Here is a 17,331-nt window from a genome sequence, read left to right on the forward strand (position 1 = left end):
AGTTCTATTGCCAAAACGAACATATTTTATTTAAATGCCTGATTGTTATTATCTCTGCTTGCTGTCAGTAAGTGGAAGCATACAATGTTTACTTGTAAAAAACAGAAAATAGAGTATTGACCTAGTCCTGATCACACAGCTGATCACTTTGTTACAATGTGTCAGCCTAGGTTAGCTCATAGCCCTAATTTACCTGGAAACATTGCAATAACCTTAGCAACTTTGTGCGCAGAACTGGTCAGGAGAGGTATTCAGCCTTTGAATGTAACCGGTCAATGTTTCATTCCCTGATAGCAAGCAGAGATACTGAAAGTATATTAGTAAGTTGAATAACTGTGATACACAATTTAGCTTTATTTACATAAGTCTGGGCAAACTCTTAAGAAATAGGAATCCCTTGACATTGTAAAACATTTGTTCATGATCAGCCTAAATCCAGTTCGGATCTGATTTATTTGCCCTGTTGTCCAGTGTGAGAGCCGCATTGTGAAACATTGCATTATAATTCCTATGATGTGTCTATTGGATTTTTCCGCAGAAGCAGTCATTTTATAGAATGAACAATCAAGTTTTCCTCAGTCCTACATGTTTTTAAAAAGTCATGGTTAGGAGACAAACTGAATACTGTGACCAGTTTATAAAATGACTGCCCCTACGGTTTTAGGTCTCCCACACAGGAGCGTGTTTGGTCCGTGATATATGCTCCGTACGTTGGCCGTATTTCCCGGACCGAACACACTTGGCAGAGAGTCGGGCTCCTAGCATCATAGTTATCTATGACGCTAGGTGTCACTGCCTCGCTGCGGGACTGTAATCATGCTTTCAGTACGGGACGGTTTTCCCGCAGCGAGGCAGTGACACCTAGCGTCATAGATAACTATGATGCTAGGAGCCCGACTCTCTGCCAAGTGTGTTCGGTCCGGGAAATACGGCCAACGTACGGACCGTATATCACGACCAAACACGCTCGTGTGTGGGAGGCCTTACAGGTCAGGCATGCAAGCTTATGCATCTTTACTTAAAGATTAATACCCCAAAATTAATTATGTACAAGAATGGCAATAGAATTAGATAAAAGTCACTAATGTGGGCACCTCGTGGTAGCTCACACTTGATCTGTTTCTTAACCATAAACAATAAGCCCGTTGTCATTTACATTCCACCTTCTATGGAAGGACTAGGCTGAAATAATTGCTGCTTTTTTATTTTCAGGAGTACATTGTGCCGAGATTTTGAAAAAGTAGCAATGCGGAAAACAAAATCTTCCATAAATGCTGAGAATTTTTCTTGTCAAAACCTTTACCAAAGGCGGATTTTCAGAAAGTCATAGTAGGGCAATATATGACACAATTACCTTACCTTTTATATATTGTAGGGCGTCATCATTATCACTAGAGCACTTACAAAAACCGAAATCTAAATAATGGTTAGGAACTTTGTCAACCTACAATGCTAGGACAGTCCTATATATATAAGCTATGGATGGAGTTTTCCAAATCCGATAAGATTTTTTAGGAGGTTCCCTCATACAGTATCATCAAATGCATTTTTTTTGTGCACAATAACAAATAAGACTGATGTTACCTTGGTAATGGGGACATAAAGAGGTTGCAATAAGTTTTCCCTTGTTTCCTTATATTTTATACCCTTTTCAAATAAAGAAGCCTACTGTGTAAATGGCCATAGCAGGAATGAAATCAGAACAGAAAACTCATGTACTATATAACTTATACAAACAGCAGTGAGACAACAATTATAAAGATAACCACAACATAAAGTGACAATTTACAACATACCCACCCACAAAATAAATCTACAATGGTGTATATAGCCAGAGCATCCAGAATATGTATACATAACACCTACTGGTCACAAAAACAGAGAGGATTAAAACCGACACAAACTTCCTTTTTTCAGCACAGCGGTAACGTGGTCCATACAGTATTGAGAAATACATTAGACAACCGTTTCCACATAAACTTTTATATATAATAGATTTATTCATTTAAACTTTAATAGATTACTTTAAAAATAGCATTTATCTCTTTACTTCTGATACAACAAACCCTTTTCTGACTACAATTATAGCTTCCGGTTTTATTAAAAGTTTGTATTATTATTTGCTTTTGTTGTTTGTTTACTTTTATGTTTTTTTTTCTTATTTCTCTTATTTACAATAAATTACCAGTTTTTTTTTTATTTATCTATCTCACGATGTAACTAGAAAATTAAAGAATGCTTTAAAACGTGTTAGAAAAATCTACCTGTATGTTTATAAAACCAGATTTCAGTATAGCAAAACCGGTAGCCATAATCTGCGGTCAAGTATAAGAGCACAGGGTGCATTCTAGTTAGTGTGGCCATCGTCTAGTGTAGGCTTGTATTCACTTATTATAGTCCCCGATTACATTCCACTGCAGGTTTTCCTTAAGTTTATAGGATTACTTTTTCATAGCAATACTTTAAAAAATAGAAAATGATTATTATTGTTATTTTGTTTTGGCACTGAAACATTTGTTCGATAAGTGGACTGTGAATTATATGCAAGATAACATTCTTGCTCAGTAGTGATTTCAAGTATTCAACAGGACTAAAATGCACCCTGTAAAGTCCAATCAATATACAAAATATAAAGCCATAACTGCTCTAGCTACTTTAGTATAAATCTCTTAAGTGTCCAAAAGAGGAACACCTGGCAGTATATTCTACACACAGTCCACCAAAGTAGGCAGAATAAATGAAATTCCGCCATTGAATGTAGATCCTAACACGCACATTCAAAAGTAATTCTTAGTTAAGATCTCACTGGCAGAATAAGTCATACCACAAGAGCGTCAAGTACAAATTGTGTATGACGTAATAGCTCAGTGCAGACACATTTACAGAACAATAGTGATGAATCCTTCAATGTATTGACACCAAATACTCTAAGAAATTAACTCCGGCTAGAAGGTGTCTTATCATTCTACTGCCTGTTCTCAAAGTAGATAATCGGAGTTGTATTGCACTCACCATAGTACTACACCATTAACACAGTCTTAAGAGTGAAGTGGTTGAAAGAAGCTTCAATATTCAGTAGTTTCCAAACTGTATTCAATATCACCTTAAATAATCATGTATTACACATCTATCAGTTATTCCCGAACGGTGGTAAGATATGGACGTAGCATCATTACCAGCATTGCTAGGACGAATATGAAGAGAATACTAAAATAGATGAATATAAAAATAAATGTCAATAAATAAATGGATTATGTTCATTCACTGCAAAAGTATTTAGGTCGTTTTCGTCGCAAAACAATCTTCTCGATCATCAGCTTGGTAAGTATGAGCATGTTATAGGTGGTGCTGAAGGACTAGATCAGTGGCTCTTCAGTATGGCAAAGTATTCTTTCACAATCGTCTGATTTACACAAAGTCAGTTAATCTGCTGTCGTAAAAGCAAAAAGTCCAAACGGTTTACTGAAAGCAAATAGGATTAGAGTGCAACTAAACTGGTGACTTCCGAGTCTACATGTTGCTACCAGTCCATAAATAAGAACATCTGACCAAAGGATGGTAAATCAGTGGTAGAAAGATCATTATTTCCCAGTATCTCTCATGTAAAAGCCAGCAGAATCTTACTCCCCATAATAAATCATTTTTCAGCAGCTTATAAATAGATCAATTATTTCACTCTAGTCAGCTGATCCTGATCCAGGAGTCATACCGACACTTTAATTCAAGCACATTTTTAAGTCTTTTTTGAGCGTCCTAGACACCTGTTCATTTTATTGATCCAATGAAAAACAATAACATGTTTAAAGTCTTAAGTCACTTCTTGTTTTACGTAGAACATAAGATTGGAAATTATCTCTACTGTTTGATCCACATTGGGTCTGATAACTGCCATTATTTTGTGAATTAAAGTGAGGTTTCTTGCCCATGGATGGAAAGCTCTTTCAATAGTTGCTCATTTAGTGCGGACTGCTGAAGTATTCGATCATCGGAGTCCATGTTCCATGTTGTAGATGTTGTCTCCTTTGTAGGCTCCTCAATTGGAACTAAATCCTTGCTTGGTGGCTCTGGAACAAAACCAGTCTCGTCTTCCACGCATGGCTGTGATGGTGCCGTTATGTCACAAGAAGGCAGCGGTGACAGATAGAATGGGTTGTTATTTAGAGGTTCTTCGGTTGGAGGTGTGTTATGACATACGTCTTGACTACTGGCTATGTCTTCACTTTGTGTTTGCTGGGGTTGAAACATGTCAAGATTCAGCTTTCTTACTTGCTCTTCAGTCTGTGTCTTTTCATTAAAGTTGAAGCGTGCTGAAAGATCTATAGTGGTTGGAGATGAAGGCCCTGCACTTGACACGGTGCTGGATGGACCGCTGCTATCTGTTAATGGCAAAAAGGAGCTTGTTACCATTTACTGAAATCATTCCATAACTAAAAGTAGTGATTCATGATGGAAAATCTAAAACGTACTTAACAGTATTATACGAATAGTACAAAGTATAGTATTCAGTCATATACAGACAACGGGCCCTTTTAACCCTTTAATGATTGCCCGCTGTCTTTTGCCGGCAGTCAGTGCAGGTCCCGAGTCTACAGAGACGTCTTTTGGTGTCGCTATAGAAGAGGCTAATGAGCGTTCATTCTCTAAGAACAAGCTATAACTAACAGCTTCTGTTCTTAGAGAGGCCTCTTGAGTACGACCGGCCATTTCACACTTTGATCATGCCACTGTCAAAGACCGTAGGGATCAAAGGGGATTCCCTTTGATTGCATCACCAGCTTTCCATGTGACGTGATCTTAGCCTGGGGAAACCCCCTGCAGTAAGCCCTGGGAAACTAGAAAGGACCCCAGGGATGCGGTTCAGTAAGCCTGCTGTAAGGGCACACTATTGTTGCCCTAATAGAAGCCTGCGTCAAAGTGACACAGAAGATAATGTATTCGCATACAGGAGTATGCTAATATATTGTAAGTAGAAATAATATAGCAATCCTTTCATAATAATTTTTTTAATAAAAACATTAATAAAAAAGTGATCATTTAGAATAAAATAGTTTTTCTGTAAATACTACACATAAAAACCAAAACAAAACTACATATATTAGGTATCCACACAACCATAATAACCTGAGGAATTAATTTAACAAGTTATTTAGTGTGAAAAAATGTAGATGGTCATTAAGACATTAATTAAATTGAGTTATTGTGTTTGTTAATAACTACAATATGTCACATTTAAAACTTTAATCAATAAGGAACATACAAACATTGATATCCGCAGGATAAGAAGAGCATATCCATATATGCCACTGCAAAGATGGATAACAATAAATTTCACCTACCTACAGTGTTTCATAGCAGTACTACATACAGATTTTTATACACCACACATATCCATGCAGTCTTTATATAGTAACATATACAGAAAAACTGCTTACACCAAGGAGGCCGCTCCGAGCGTTGTCGTAAAGGAAGGGATGAAGATGAGAGAATCCTGTTAGGCAAATACACATCTCCTGGTGTATGGCGGTTCATCATGGAGTCACATCCCGCTGATATAATTGAACAAATGGTAGAGATTACTCCGCTGCGATAGAGATACCACTTTAAGTAGATCTGATTGTGAAAGGTCATATAAATCATGGAAGAGAGGATATTTGACATTTTCATTGAGGTTGAGGAATTCAGGACTTTTCCTCTTTTCTCCATTTGGCCACACCGGGGACACTTTGCTGCTAATGTATATCTATTTTTAGATAATATATCTGTCTCACTAATAACTATGACCTGGGAGACATTTGATTTGGTTTTATATAAAGGAAAATCTTTGTTTGCACTGCAATGGGACAGCAAAATCAACACTGCAAAACTAATGAATACAATCAACATTTTAGGAGAATCAGAAACATTCAGGTAGGGAGGAATTGCCTATTTCATGCAGCAGACTGACCACATTTATTTCTTTAGAGTGGAAATCCAGGCTCCCCCTTTCTGAGGTTCATTTGGCTCAGCATATATGTGGGAGTTACCAGATAATCTTATTTCAATGGTGGTTCAGTTTCTTGTGGTTTAGAACCACTCCATCTTTGCTGTAAGGGAAATCATCTCAACACAGAAATCATGGAGAGCTTGTGCTTATACACAGCAGCCAATCTAAGAACACAGAGCTGCAGTGTTTAGCATGAGGGAATGATAAATAAAAAGCAGTCGGAGCCCCTGATTAAATATGAGGTGTGTTTCTGACTACCTCAGACTTCTTTAGTAGCTTTGACTATGGACTACCATACAACTAAGCTGCAGTCACTGATTATAGCTGTGCCCTAATAGAGCACAGCTAAGAAGCAGCTAATACACTACTAAGTAAATAGCAGGTAAGCATCACCTATGGGAGTAGTGGCTTAAATACAATTTATTATATCTAAACTGGAATTTCTCTTTCAGGCAAAGATGTAGCAAGGCTGGTTTTGTCATTTGACTGTTCTTTTATTTGCAATCATAAATGAGTTAGCATAACTTTTTTTTTTTTTTTCTGTAAGAAAACCATATTCACTGAATGGCCACTTTATTAGAGACACCTGCCCTTTCAAGATTGGAGCTAGAAACTAGACATCTGATCCCAAAGTGCCGCATAAAATCATGTGAGCAAGTTCTCCGTGGATTCGTTTTAGTGTGAATCCATATTAGAATGGGAAAATCAAGCGATCTGAGCGCAAACGAGGTGTGGTTATCGGTACTAGACTGGCCAGGGCAAGTATTTAAAAAACTGCCAACCTTGCGGGATTTTCTCATGCAACAGTGTTGAGAGTATACCTAGAATGGTGTTATCGAGGAAAAACATCCACCAAAAGGGGACCCTGTAGACATAATCAACTTGTCAACAAAAGGGGTCAGAGGAGGACGTCAAAAATTGTTCTGATGAACAGGCAGTACACAGTCAATCAAATTGCAGCCGAATACAACGCTGGTGCTCCAACTAACATGTCAGAAAGCACAACTTGTCGTTCCTTAGTACGGATGGGCTATAACAGCAGAAGAGTGCCATTACTGTCTAAGGGAAACAGAAAGAAAAAACTCCAGTGGGCAAAATAGCGCAAAATTTGGACCATTGAGCAGTGGAAAATCATCGCCTGGTGAGATTAAACAATGTGGCACCATGCTGATAGGAGGGTCAGAATTTGGTGCAAACTGCATGAATCGATGAACCCTTCCTATAAGGTGTCAACAGTTCAGGCTGGTGGAGGTGGAGTAATGGTGTGGTGAAAGTTTTCTTGGCACACCGTGGGCTCTCGGATACCCATCTGATGGATGATTGAAGAATAGGACTTACATAAGCATTGTGGCCAACCAAGTTTATCCCTTCATGGCAACTGTTTATGCTATGGCAGAAGGACACTTTAGCATCAACTGCGAGAAGCTATCCTGTCCACATGGGTTAATATTCCTGCAGAACGATGTCAACATCTAGTGGAATTTATGCCTTAACGAATTGCTGCAGTTCAGAAGACCAAAAGAGGTCCATTGCGCTACTAGATGGGTGTCTCTAAAGCTGCCATTGAGTGTATGTATAAGACATTGTCATATCATAATGCCAACAACAAACTCGACTCGGCACTGTATAATGTTATGAGCAACCTCTCTCCTAAAAAAACAGAAAAAATCCAATGATAACAGTTAAGTAATTTTACTATACCTGCTGATCCTCTTGAATGAGTCTCGGCAAACGTTTTACAAACATCTGTTAAGAACTTGCTGACTTGTCTGAGAGACAATGAGTTGTGTAGAGTTTCCAGTGGGTAGATGGTAGGAACCATTGAACATCCTTCAAACCCTGTAAGAAAAAAACAGAAGGACTACAAATGTTAATATGTCTGCATATTTATATAGTAGACCATCAAATCAAAAGACTCCATAGAAATAAAAACCTCTGCCTTCTACGAATGCATACACTATGATGTTCCTTGCATTGCCCAAACCATGCACACATTCAACCAGCTATATTGAACTAATAGAATATCCATCGTTTAACAGCAGCACCCACTGCCATGTGATTTTCAGTATTCTATCTTCACTACCCTAATCTTTTTTTTTAACCAATATAAATATTCTACAGTACTTTGGGCATCTTAATGGAGTAGGGTAGGCATCTTAATGGAGTAGGGTAGGCATCTTAATGGAGTTTGTAAATTTATTTGGTAAACCCCCATCCAACTGGATTTCCTCCATCTGTCTTAATACTTTGTCATGTCTATTTTACTTTCCCTCCACTGATCATTTATGTATGTGAATCTGAAGATTAACGCTTCAACCTCTCCTACTCATCACTACTTTTCTCATATATACCAAAATGGTGGCTATCATGAAGAGATATTCTCTAAGTTCCTCATTTTCTTTGATTTAACGTTGTATGCCTCTTCCTCACTGATGTCTAATTCCACAGTGCAGTAATGGAATTGGAAAGGCAAGTAGGTTTAAGGTTTTTATTCTACAGGGATTTGTGTATGTTCCACAATCCTCTATTCCCCTTGTCAAAAGGGTGTATCCCTACACAGTCTCACTCTGACAGTGTTCCACTGTGAAGGGACATACCACCAACTGGTACCACCCAGCTATCAATTTATTCATAAATTTCTATGAAGAATAAAACACGAAGGGCGTTCCGTAGATGCTCGAAAATTGTTATTTCATGGGGAAAACAATTATTTACTTAAACAGATAGGGGCGTTGACAGGTCCTTTTTTAGTGTCCTCTTAAGTGTCAAAACAAGTAAAACTGTAATTATGAAACCATCCAGCATACACAAATGACTTTTTAAGGATTCCCTTTAAACGAACAAATTCTCTACAAATTTGAATGTGCAGTAATGATTTTCTGTTGAGTAGTCATTTAAAACAGGGTCATTATATATTCCATAGAACTCACAATGAACCTCATTACTACTCCCTGGTGGAATGTATAGTCTAAATTTGAATACCCCTAGCGTACACATACACACACAATTGGGCGACATTTATCAAAACTGTCTGACGGAAAAGCAAGTATCCATATGGCAACTAAAAGGGTCTCTAATACGACCAAAAAATATAATTTGGCTCCTAAACGTTTAGACTTTGGAGCCAAAGGTGCGGAAGTCATATTTTTGTTAAGCCTAGAGCACTTCTGCATAGACAAAGATTTAAAACATAACATTCTGGCGGCCTGACCACCTCTAGGAGGAGCTTGCTGTACACTTTGTTATTATTCAGTCAATATATAACTGTATAACAGTATGGCGTAAGTTCCTACGCCCCCCCCCCCTTTAGTGTTGGCTGATGGTAACCAGAACATAGAGCAACACTACGGTCAGTCAATCAGTCCACAGTCTAATGTCTAATGTGAATGCTGTCGCTGGTCAGTCCAAACTCCATTGTAAACAATGCCGCTGGTCAGTCCACAGTCTAGTGCAAACGCTACTGTCGTTTAGTCCACAGTCTAGTGTAAATGCTGCAGTCACTGTTCAGTCCACATTTTAATGTAAACACTGCCCTCAATCAGTCCACGGTCTAGTGTAAACAATGCCGTCAGTTAGTCTACCGAGAGTCAATCCACAGTCTATTGTAAAAGCTGCCATCAGTCAGTTCACAATCTAGTGTAAACGCTGCTTCGGGCCTTACCACAGTCCAGTGTAAATGCAACCATCGGTCAGTCCACTAGCTAGTGTAAATGCTGCCATCAGTCATTCCACAGTCCAGTGTAGATGCTACCGCCAGTCATTCCACAATCTAGTGTAAAAGCTGCAGTCAGCCATTCCATAGTCCAGTGTAAATGGTACCGTCGGTCAGTCCACAGTCTAGTGTAAATGCTGCTTTCAATTATTCCACAGTCCAGTGTAAACGCTACCGTCGGTCAGTCCACAGCCTAGTATAAATGCTACCGCCAATGATTCCACAGTATATTGTAAGTGCCCCAGGTCAGTCATTTCACAGTCTGTGGAATGACCGACGGTACTATTTACACTAATCTAGTGTAAATGCTGCCGTCAGTTATTCTAGAGTCTAGTGTAAATGCTGCCGTCAGTCATTCCACAGTCTAGTGTAAAGGATGCTGCCAGTCAGTCCAGTCTAGTGTAAAGGCTGCCCACAGTCTAGTGTAAACCCTGCCGCCAGTCTGTCCATCACCTAGTGTAAACACTTTCTATATTTTACATGTAATAAAATTTTGCTAATAATTAATTTCTAATTTGGCGACCAATGTCCTTTTTAGACCTGAGCACCAAAGGAAAAGAATACTTTGTTGCCCGTAACAAATAACCAGATATCAGCAATCATTTCTTAAACTGTTTGTATAATTAAAGCAACACTGTGTTTGCTATGGGCAACAAGGCCAGATTTTCTGTTCTGCTACATTAATAAGCGTTTATGGAGTGCATTACTATATATATCCAGTAACACACAATTTTTCACTTGTTCTGAACAATGTGAACACCACAAGGTACTATTATGTGAACACCTTTGGGAAATGTATAAAGTAGTTTAATTAATAACTATTTCAAGTATTTTCATTGTGTGTTGCCCCAAAGAGAAACCTACAGTCCGTGAGAATCTTGCTAAACAGAGTTGTTAGAAAATACATGAAAATATTCAGTGATTGGTCATTTTCCAATAAAACTAAAAGTTGCAAAAGAATTAATAAAATAATTCTAGCAACTAACCAGCCAGGATTCTCGAATACACAGTGACCCCACTATGATATCTTGAGCTGCATTTTGGACACCTCAAACACCATTAAGTGTCATGAATTGACAACTACCTCTAGGATGAGCATGAAATGCGTCTGCAGTTTAAAGTGTCCCAAAGGTAATTTTACAGCCAGCAAGCATCGTCCTTAAATACAATAATAGGTAAACCAACAACTTCCAAGAACACTAAAAGCTATAAATGTTCGAATGTGTATAAAAGGAAGACCCTCATAGCATTGGGCCAACAGCTATCTCAGGTGTATTACCACTACCCCCCCCCCCCCCCAGTATAATAGGGTTACAAAAGTTTGCAAAAATATAAACAGTAAGATGTAATTTAACTTTAGGCCTTATTCAGATGAACGTTGAATACATCCGTGTGACGGCCGTTAAAACAATGGTCGTTACACGGACGCATGTATTTCAATGGGGACGTTCACATGGCCGTTGTTTCAACAGACCGTGGGAAGGATCCGTTGAAAAATAGAACATGTCCTATTTTGTTCCGTTTTCATGGGTCCCTCCATAGGCTCAAGTCTATGGGGATCAAGAGAACGGAACCTGAACGAGGGCACCTCGAACGTCAAAAACGTCAAGTTTTTCATGTCCGAGTTTCCCCACGTTTGTGTGAATCTGGTCTTAAGATGAGTTTGTAAAAAAAGTTAAGACATATTCCCCTGAATTTTTAGCCCAGAGTTGCACACGACCGTAAAAACACCCGTTATTGCGGGTCGTAATTACGACCCGCAATAACGGGCTCATAGACTTCTGTTACCCACGGGCACCTGCCCGTTTTCTCACGGGAAGGTGCCCGTGCCGTTAAAAAAATAGAACATGTTCTATTTTTCTATTTTACGGGCCGTGCTGCTATACTTTATAATGACAGCACGGCTCGCAAAAGCGGCCGGCTGCCGGCGGCCAGCCGTGCCCGCCCGTGCTCGTAATTACGAGTCGTAATTACGAGCACGGTCGATTTCTACTTATTCCCTTCTGACATTACAATATTACGGAAAAATAACAATAAAACATCAAAGTTTCTTAGACAATTCTACTTCTAATCATTACATTTTACATACGGTATTATACCTATGGCTGACGAATGCTGCTTATGACCAATCACCACACAATTTTGTAAACAACACAGAGGAGACTTGTTCATATTTTATTGCATGCACAAAGATTCATACAAGTTGCTAATACTCAATGTTTTGGGTTTCTCCTTCAGACTAATAGAAACCATATATGCATGCAACACAATGTTGTAGGCACTTGTATGATTCAGTATTTAATAACACAAGAATGCAAGCAGATACTGCAAACAGAATATCCCTTCTTCGCAGAACATGGAATTTGCGGGTTATGACCTGTGTATTGTAATGAAGATCAATAAAAGGCTGGAGCCATTCAGTAACAGCACATTCAGCCAGAGTTTAATTGCTGACAGTTCAACACTCAATGGTTCCTAAAAACCTGAGGCTGTGTTCACATCTGCGCTAGATTTTCCTTTATTCTGTGCCGCCATTGGAACAAAATAACGAAAAGTATGGAAGTGCCGGATCTGTAGCATGAGGGACACCAACGGCGCCCGACGGAACCCATAGACTATAATGGGTTCCGTCGAGTTTCCTTCATGCTGTCCATCAAATTACCAAACAAAAAATTGTTGCGTACTGCGGAGCGTTCAACGCAAAGATGAACAAAGCCTAATGTCTCATCTAATATGTTTTCAATTTTTTCTTTAGCCAAAACTGGATCCAAAAATTAGAAAAATAAAAGTTATTTCTCCATCCCTTCATTGTTTTGACTAAATAATATTCATGCAAAGCTGCACTATGTGAATTAGAAACATTCCCCACAACTGCTTCTTTAAAAATAAATAAATATAAAAATAACGTGATATTTTTTTGCACTCGGTTTCCAGAGGTAGTGGTGCTGCTTTGTACCTAGCCACTACCAGCAAGTATAACCTCAATCTGCACGGACGGAGATGGGCAATGGCATGGTATCACTCTTTGTAAATTACTCTTCTCCCTGCAGAGAGCACAGTGCTAGTATAGCTGTGAAATCAAACTTTTGAGACAGACGGGTTGCTGAGGATATGCGAACAGCTATAACCTTTTATAAGGGGCTATTGGCCATCATGCCACTGTTCAGTTCAGACAAGTCTTCGATCAGTACATCACTGTTATTCTCCGATTACCTGAGACATGATGAACATGTAGACTTGAGAGCCACTGATCACACAGACCGTATTAGATACTGATCCTACATCATTTATTTTTAGGATGAATTAACCCATTTAATAACTGTAAATGTTCATGTCTCTCAAGATGTTAAGCTAGTTCATATTTTTGTTAAAAACTTTACAGCATGTAGATAATATTGCTATATATAGCTCTGTAGATCTTCTAATATAACATGTATATTCCGAAAACTATAAATAAAATACCAGCAACTTCTTGCTGTAATCACTATTCCCTTTAAGCTGCACAGCCGCACAGCTCACAAGCTCCCCCTGCTCAGAGGTGGTCTTCTCCCAAGCAGACTCCCTGAGCTCACCTCTTAATGATCAGGCAGAGTGCTACCAAAACGCTCTGCCAGATCACAAAGAGGATGGAGCAGCTGTACAGCTACAGCTGCTCCGTCCTCTCTTTCCCCTCCCTACACTCATCTACATGATCAATGCAGGGAGAGAACCGAAAGCTGACCAGTGTTCAACTTCCTGCTAAAGCTTAAGACAACGCTGGAGTCTAGAGAGGTGAGTAACCACTGGACCCCAGGAATCAAATATTACCCCCTTTACTGCACTAGACAAAAAGTGATCCTGAAATTAATAAATCCACTGCCCTAGACCTTCATGGATTCTGACATTAACCCCTTCAACGCCCTAGACACCAGGGATTTTGACATTAACCCCTTCAATGCCCTAGACCACTGGGGATTCTGACATGAACCCCTTAACTGCCCCAGACCAGCTAAATATTGGTGCTGCACGTTTTATTTAATGATATTTATTAGAATTTCGGATTTGTTTCACATTATGTCAGAGCCATCCCTTGGAGGTATATGCCGGGAGTTTTTTCTGAAGTATAACGCCAATGGAAGGCTCCAAAGTATAGACATAGAGTGGCATATGCTGTCCATAGAGTCCCTTTGTGAAAAAATGTATACCGCTTGGTATACGTTTTTACTGGATGCATCAGTGTGTAATAGGGCAGGCTACTACGGTATTCCCTACATAGTGAAAAAACAGTATATACTGAGCTGTACCGGTCCGATGTATAACAATAGAGTGCCCTTTTGGTATACATCGGGTGAATGGGGCCACATACAATCAGCATAAGCCCCGGTAACTTTCCTGTTGCATATGGCAAACGTAGTGTTAAAACACAATGTAAACACATCGTTCCAAGGCCTGCCCCGCTCACTGGCTACAACGGTTAAGGGGAAACAATGCTTGTAATGCCAACATGGTAACTACCAGGGTAGCAGGCATAGCAGCTGCTATTGTGCCCAGCAATTAAGGGGGCCCAACCCCAGTCACTGGTAAGATGCAGTCAGTAAGTGATAACAATGAATCAAAAGCCTTGTATGTCCTGTTGGAGTGGAACTCATTCCAAGTTTTGCTGTGAGGTCCCATAGTTACTTGTCACACCCCTGAATGCCATTATACGTTTGATATTACAAGTAAGACAGTTATGAGGTTTTTTTTAAGATATGGGATAATGTTATAAAGGACCATGAGAGATAACAGAATGAACAATTTCAGAATTTATGTTCTAGTTTGAGAAAATATATTGCGTTATGCGAAGCTAGTAGGAGACTTAAATACATTAGTAATGAATATACAAAAAGTGGAAATTATTAAACAAAGGTAATACTCCAGTAGTAACAATTCAACACTTAATTTGGTGTTGACTTTAAGTTTGCTTCATACTTGTCTGACACCACCAACTATAAGATTTGAATGTGTGACAATGACGGTGGCCATTAAATTTGACTCCTTAGCTCTTTAAATCGCCATCACCATCCCACCTACATACGGTCTCATGTATAAAAATGAGAGCAGTTAAGACGTAGAACAACTGCCCACAGCAACCAATAAGACCCTTAATTTAACGCTAAAAACTAAAGCTTAAACATTTGGTTGCTTTTGGGCCGCAGTTCCACTCAGTGTCTGCATTACTTTTATACATAGGATTCTTTGAATTTTAGTGGACACTTGTATTTCACATCTATGTTGTTAAATGTAAATAAATGCTATTACTTTGATTAAAAACACAGCAACCAAGCAAAGCTCTCAAGTGCATTCTCGGAACTTGAGCAGTACGATTACTCAATGCAACACAAAAATGCACAGGAAGCAAACCACTGGAAAAGAATACTGGAGTCATAAAGGCAGGTTAATAACCAGGCAGACATGTATATGCTTGCTTTGTGGTAAGGGCATCTGCATATTCCCAGTGCACTTTGCATTCCATAAAGCACACAGTGGAACGGTCTCTGCCCCATAGCTGAAGGCACAGTGGCAAGCGTGCAGTACCGTAGAGGCACTCCAAATCGTCCTGGCCCGATATCAGCCAGTTCTTGAAGAGACGGAGATGGTAGTAGCATTGGTGCAGGTGGTGGGCCATGGCCCCATCCAGACAGATGTTCATAGGGTAGTCAGAGGAAAAGCGACGCAGCAGCTGGGCGACCTCGTGGTCTTCCAGGCATTCTAGAGGAAAGTGGCCCACAACAAGCGACAAGGAAAAAGAGAAGCGTGAGGATGGCAAGATGGAAAGAAGGGTCAAAAAGAAAAGCAAAACAAACATGTGACGAGGTATCTGGAAATATATAAAGCCTCAGATGGAGGATCTTCAAATTCCATGCTACAGGAGTAAAAATATTCCAAACTTAGAGGACCTAAACATTGTTCAGGTTAACAGTTTTTTTTCTAGTTTCTGTGTGTGTCATAAATATTGGATATCATGAAATCTTAGAAAACAAGGCTGCAAAGCAAATCTATCTAAGCCTGAGTAGTAGCTGCCAATAAGTAAACTATACCCATATTCTGAGATGTGATCTAGATATTGTATACAACAGTCATTTTTGTGTGCATTCATTTTCTCTGCATATATAACGGAGAAAAAAATATGACTTTTTCACAGCACTTTGGCCTTATTTGCACCTTAAAAAAAATACAAAATAAAAATGTCAAAAACAAATGTTAGGCTATGTTCACATCTGCGTCACGGCTCCGTTCTGACATTCTGTCTGAGCTTTCCATCGGAACGGAGCCCTGACTGACACAAACTGAAACCATAGGTTTCCGCTTCCGTCACCATTGATTTCAGTGGTGACAGATCCAGTGTCAATGGTTTCGGTCTGTCTCCGTTGTGCAAGGGTTCCGTCGTTTTGACGGTATTCATCCCGTCAAAACGGCGAAACCCTTGCACAATGGAGACGAACTGAAACCATTGGCACCGGATCTGTCACCACTGAAATCAATGCTGATGGAAGTGGAAACCTATGGTTTCAGTTTGTGTCAGTCAGGGATCCGTTCCGATGGAAAGCTCCGACAGAATGACGCATATGTGAACCGAACCGAATATTCTTACTTTCTTGTCTGCAAGGGGCGAGGTTGGCTTTCATTTAAGTTTATTCATTTATTTGAAAACCATATTGTGATACTGAAGATAAAAACAAACACATATGTAAGTGCAGCAGTTCCTAAAAACTACTATATTCTTTTGATTCTTTGTTTTTTTATTACAAGAACAGGTATAACCTTTTTTCGTACTACTGTATTAAACAGCATATGCTTTTGTGTTAGGCGACAGTCTTCAAATGTGCATGCCCATTGTAAGCCCAAAACCTCATGTGCAGAGCCTAAACTAATATTTGGCCTCTGCATAGTTAAAAAAAAAATGTCCAATTGCCACAATCTTTTGGGAACCCATGAGTTGCTCCTTTACATTTTTGTTGTGATACATAATCACCAATCACAAGGTATGTGTACGGATGTAGCCATCTTTATCTGGACTCAATGCAATTAATACACAGTGGCAAGAACGTTTAACTTGACCGTTTCAATGACTTTTGTTGTGTGATAGTAAGTTCTAGTGCAGTTATCAGAGTCAAGATAAACTTGGCTACATCTGTACATGGGCTTCCCCAAGTCTGCAATTATTTCCGTAAATAGAGCAATATTTTATCAAGGTAATCATTCTTTTTTACGCCTTTTATATAAAAGCTGTCTCATAGAAAAAGTGTCTGTGGCATAGCTCCTAGAGTTCAGTTTCTATTTTCTAAACTGCAATTAAAAAATGAAATGTCATTTGCTTGATTGGTTGCTATGGGCAACACGGACACTTTTTCTCTGAGCCAGTTTATGCCATGTGCACCAAGCAACCATGCATAGTGGTCTCAGATAGTTCTAAAGAATATAGACTGCTCCTTCTTGTTGTAATACCACGAGATACTTCATAAAGATCATGCTCCTAAATGCTGTGCCATATACGTTCCAATTATACTGAATGAAACTCATGACTGTTCTTTTACAGTTAAAACTTCCTATCTGCTCTAAATATGGTCTCTACTTACAATATTATGTCTGTAGTGAAAAGAACAATACATACATC

The 17,331-nt window shown here is 39.2% G+C and overlaps 1 protein-coding gene across 8 annotated transcripts in view; it reads right to left on the reverse strand.

The window, feature by feature from the left end:
• Positions 1-3,740: 3,740 nt before the first annotated feature.
• The window catches only part of PPIP5K1 (diphosphoinositol pentakisphosphate kinase 1), a 180,676-nt gene continuing 167,085 nt past the window's right edge, over positions 3,741-17,331 (reverse strand). For 7 of the 8 annotated variants that reach the window (XM_075858098.1, XM_075858102.1, XM_075858100.1 and 4 more), the window contains 3 exons: positions 7,685-7,822; positions 5,433-5,546; positions 3,741-4,376 (listed from right to left, as the gene is read on the reverse strand). In XM_075858098.1, coding sequence (XP_075714213.1) covers positions 3,904-4,376; positions 5,433-5,546; positions 7,685-7,822 — 725 coding nt within the window. In that variant the 3' untranslated portion in view covers positions 3,741-3,903. Of the gene's footprint in view, positions 4,377-5,432; positions 5,547-7,684; positions 7,823-15,251; positions 15,426-17,331 lie in introns of all 8 variants that reach the window. The other variant, XM_075858105.1, reaches the window with a different exon arrangement.

Source organism: Rhinoderma darwinii, chromosome 3 (genome assembly GCF_050947455.1).
Source record: "Rhinoderma darwinii isolate aRhiDar2 chromosome 3, aRhiDar2.hap1, whole genome shotgun sequence".
Classification (NCBI taxonomy): Eukaryota; Metazoa; Chordata; class Amphibia; order Anura; family Rhinodermatidae; genus Rhinoderma; species Rhinoderma darwinii.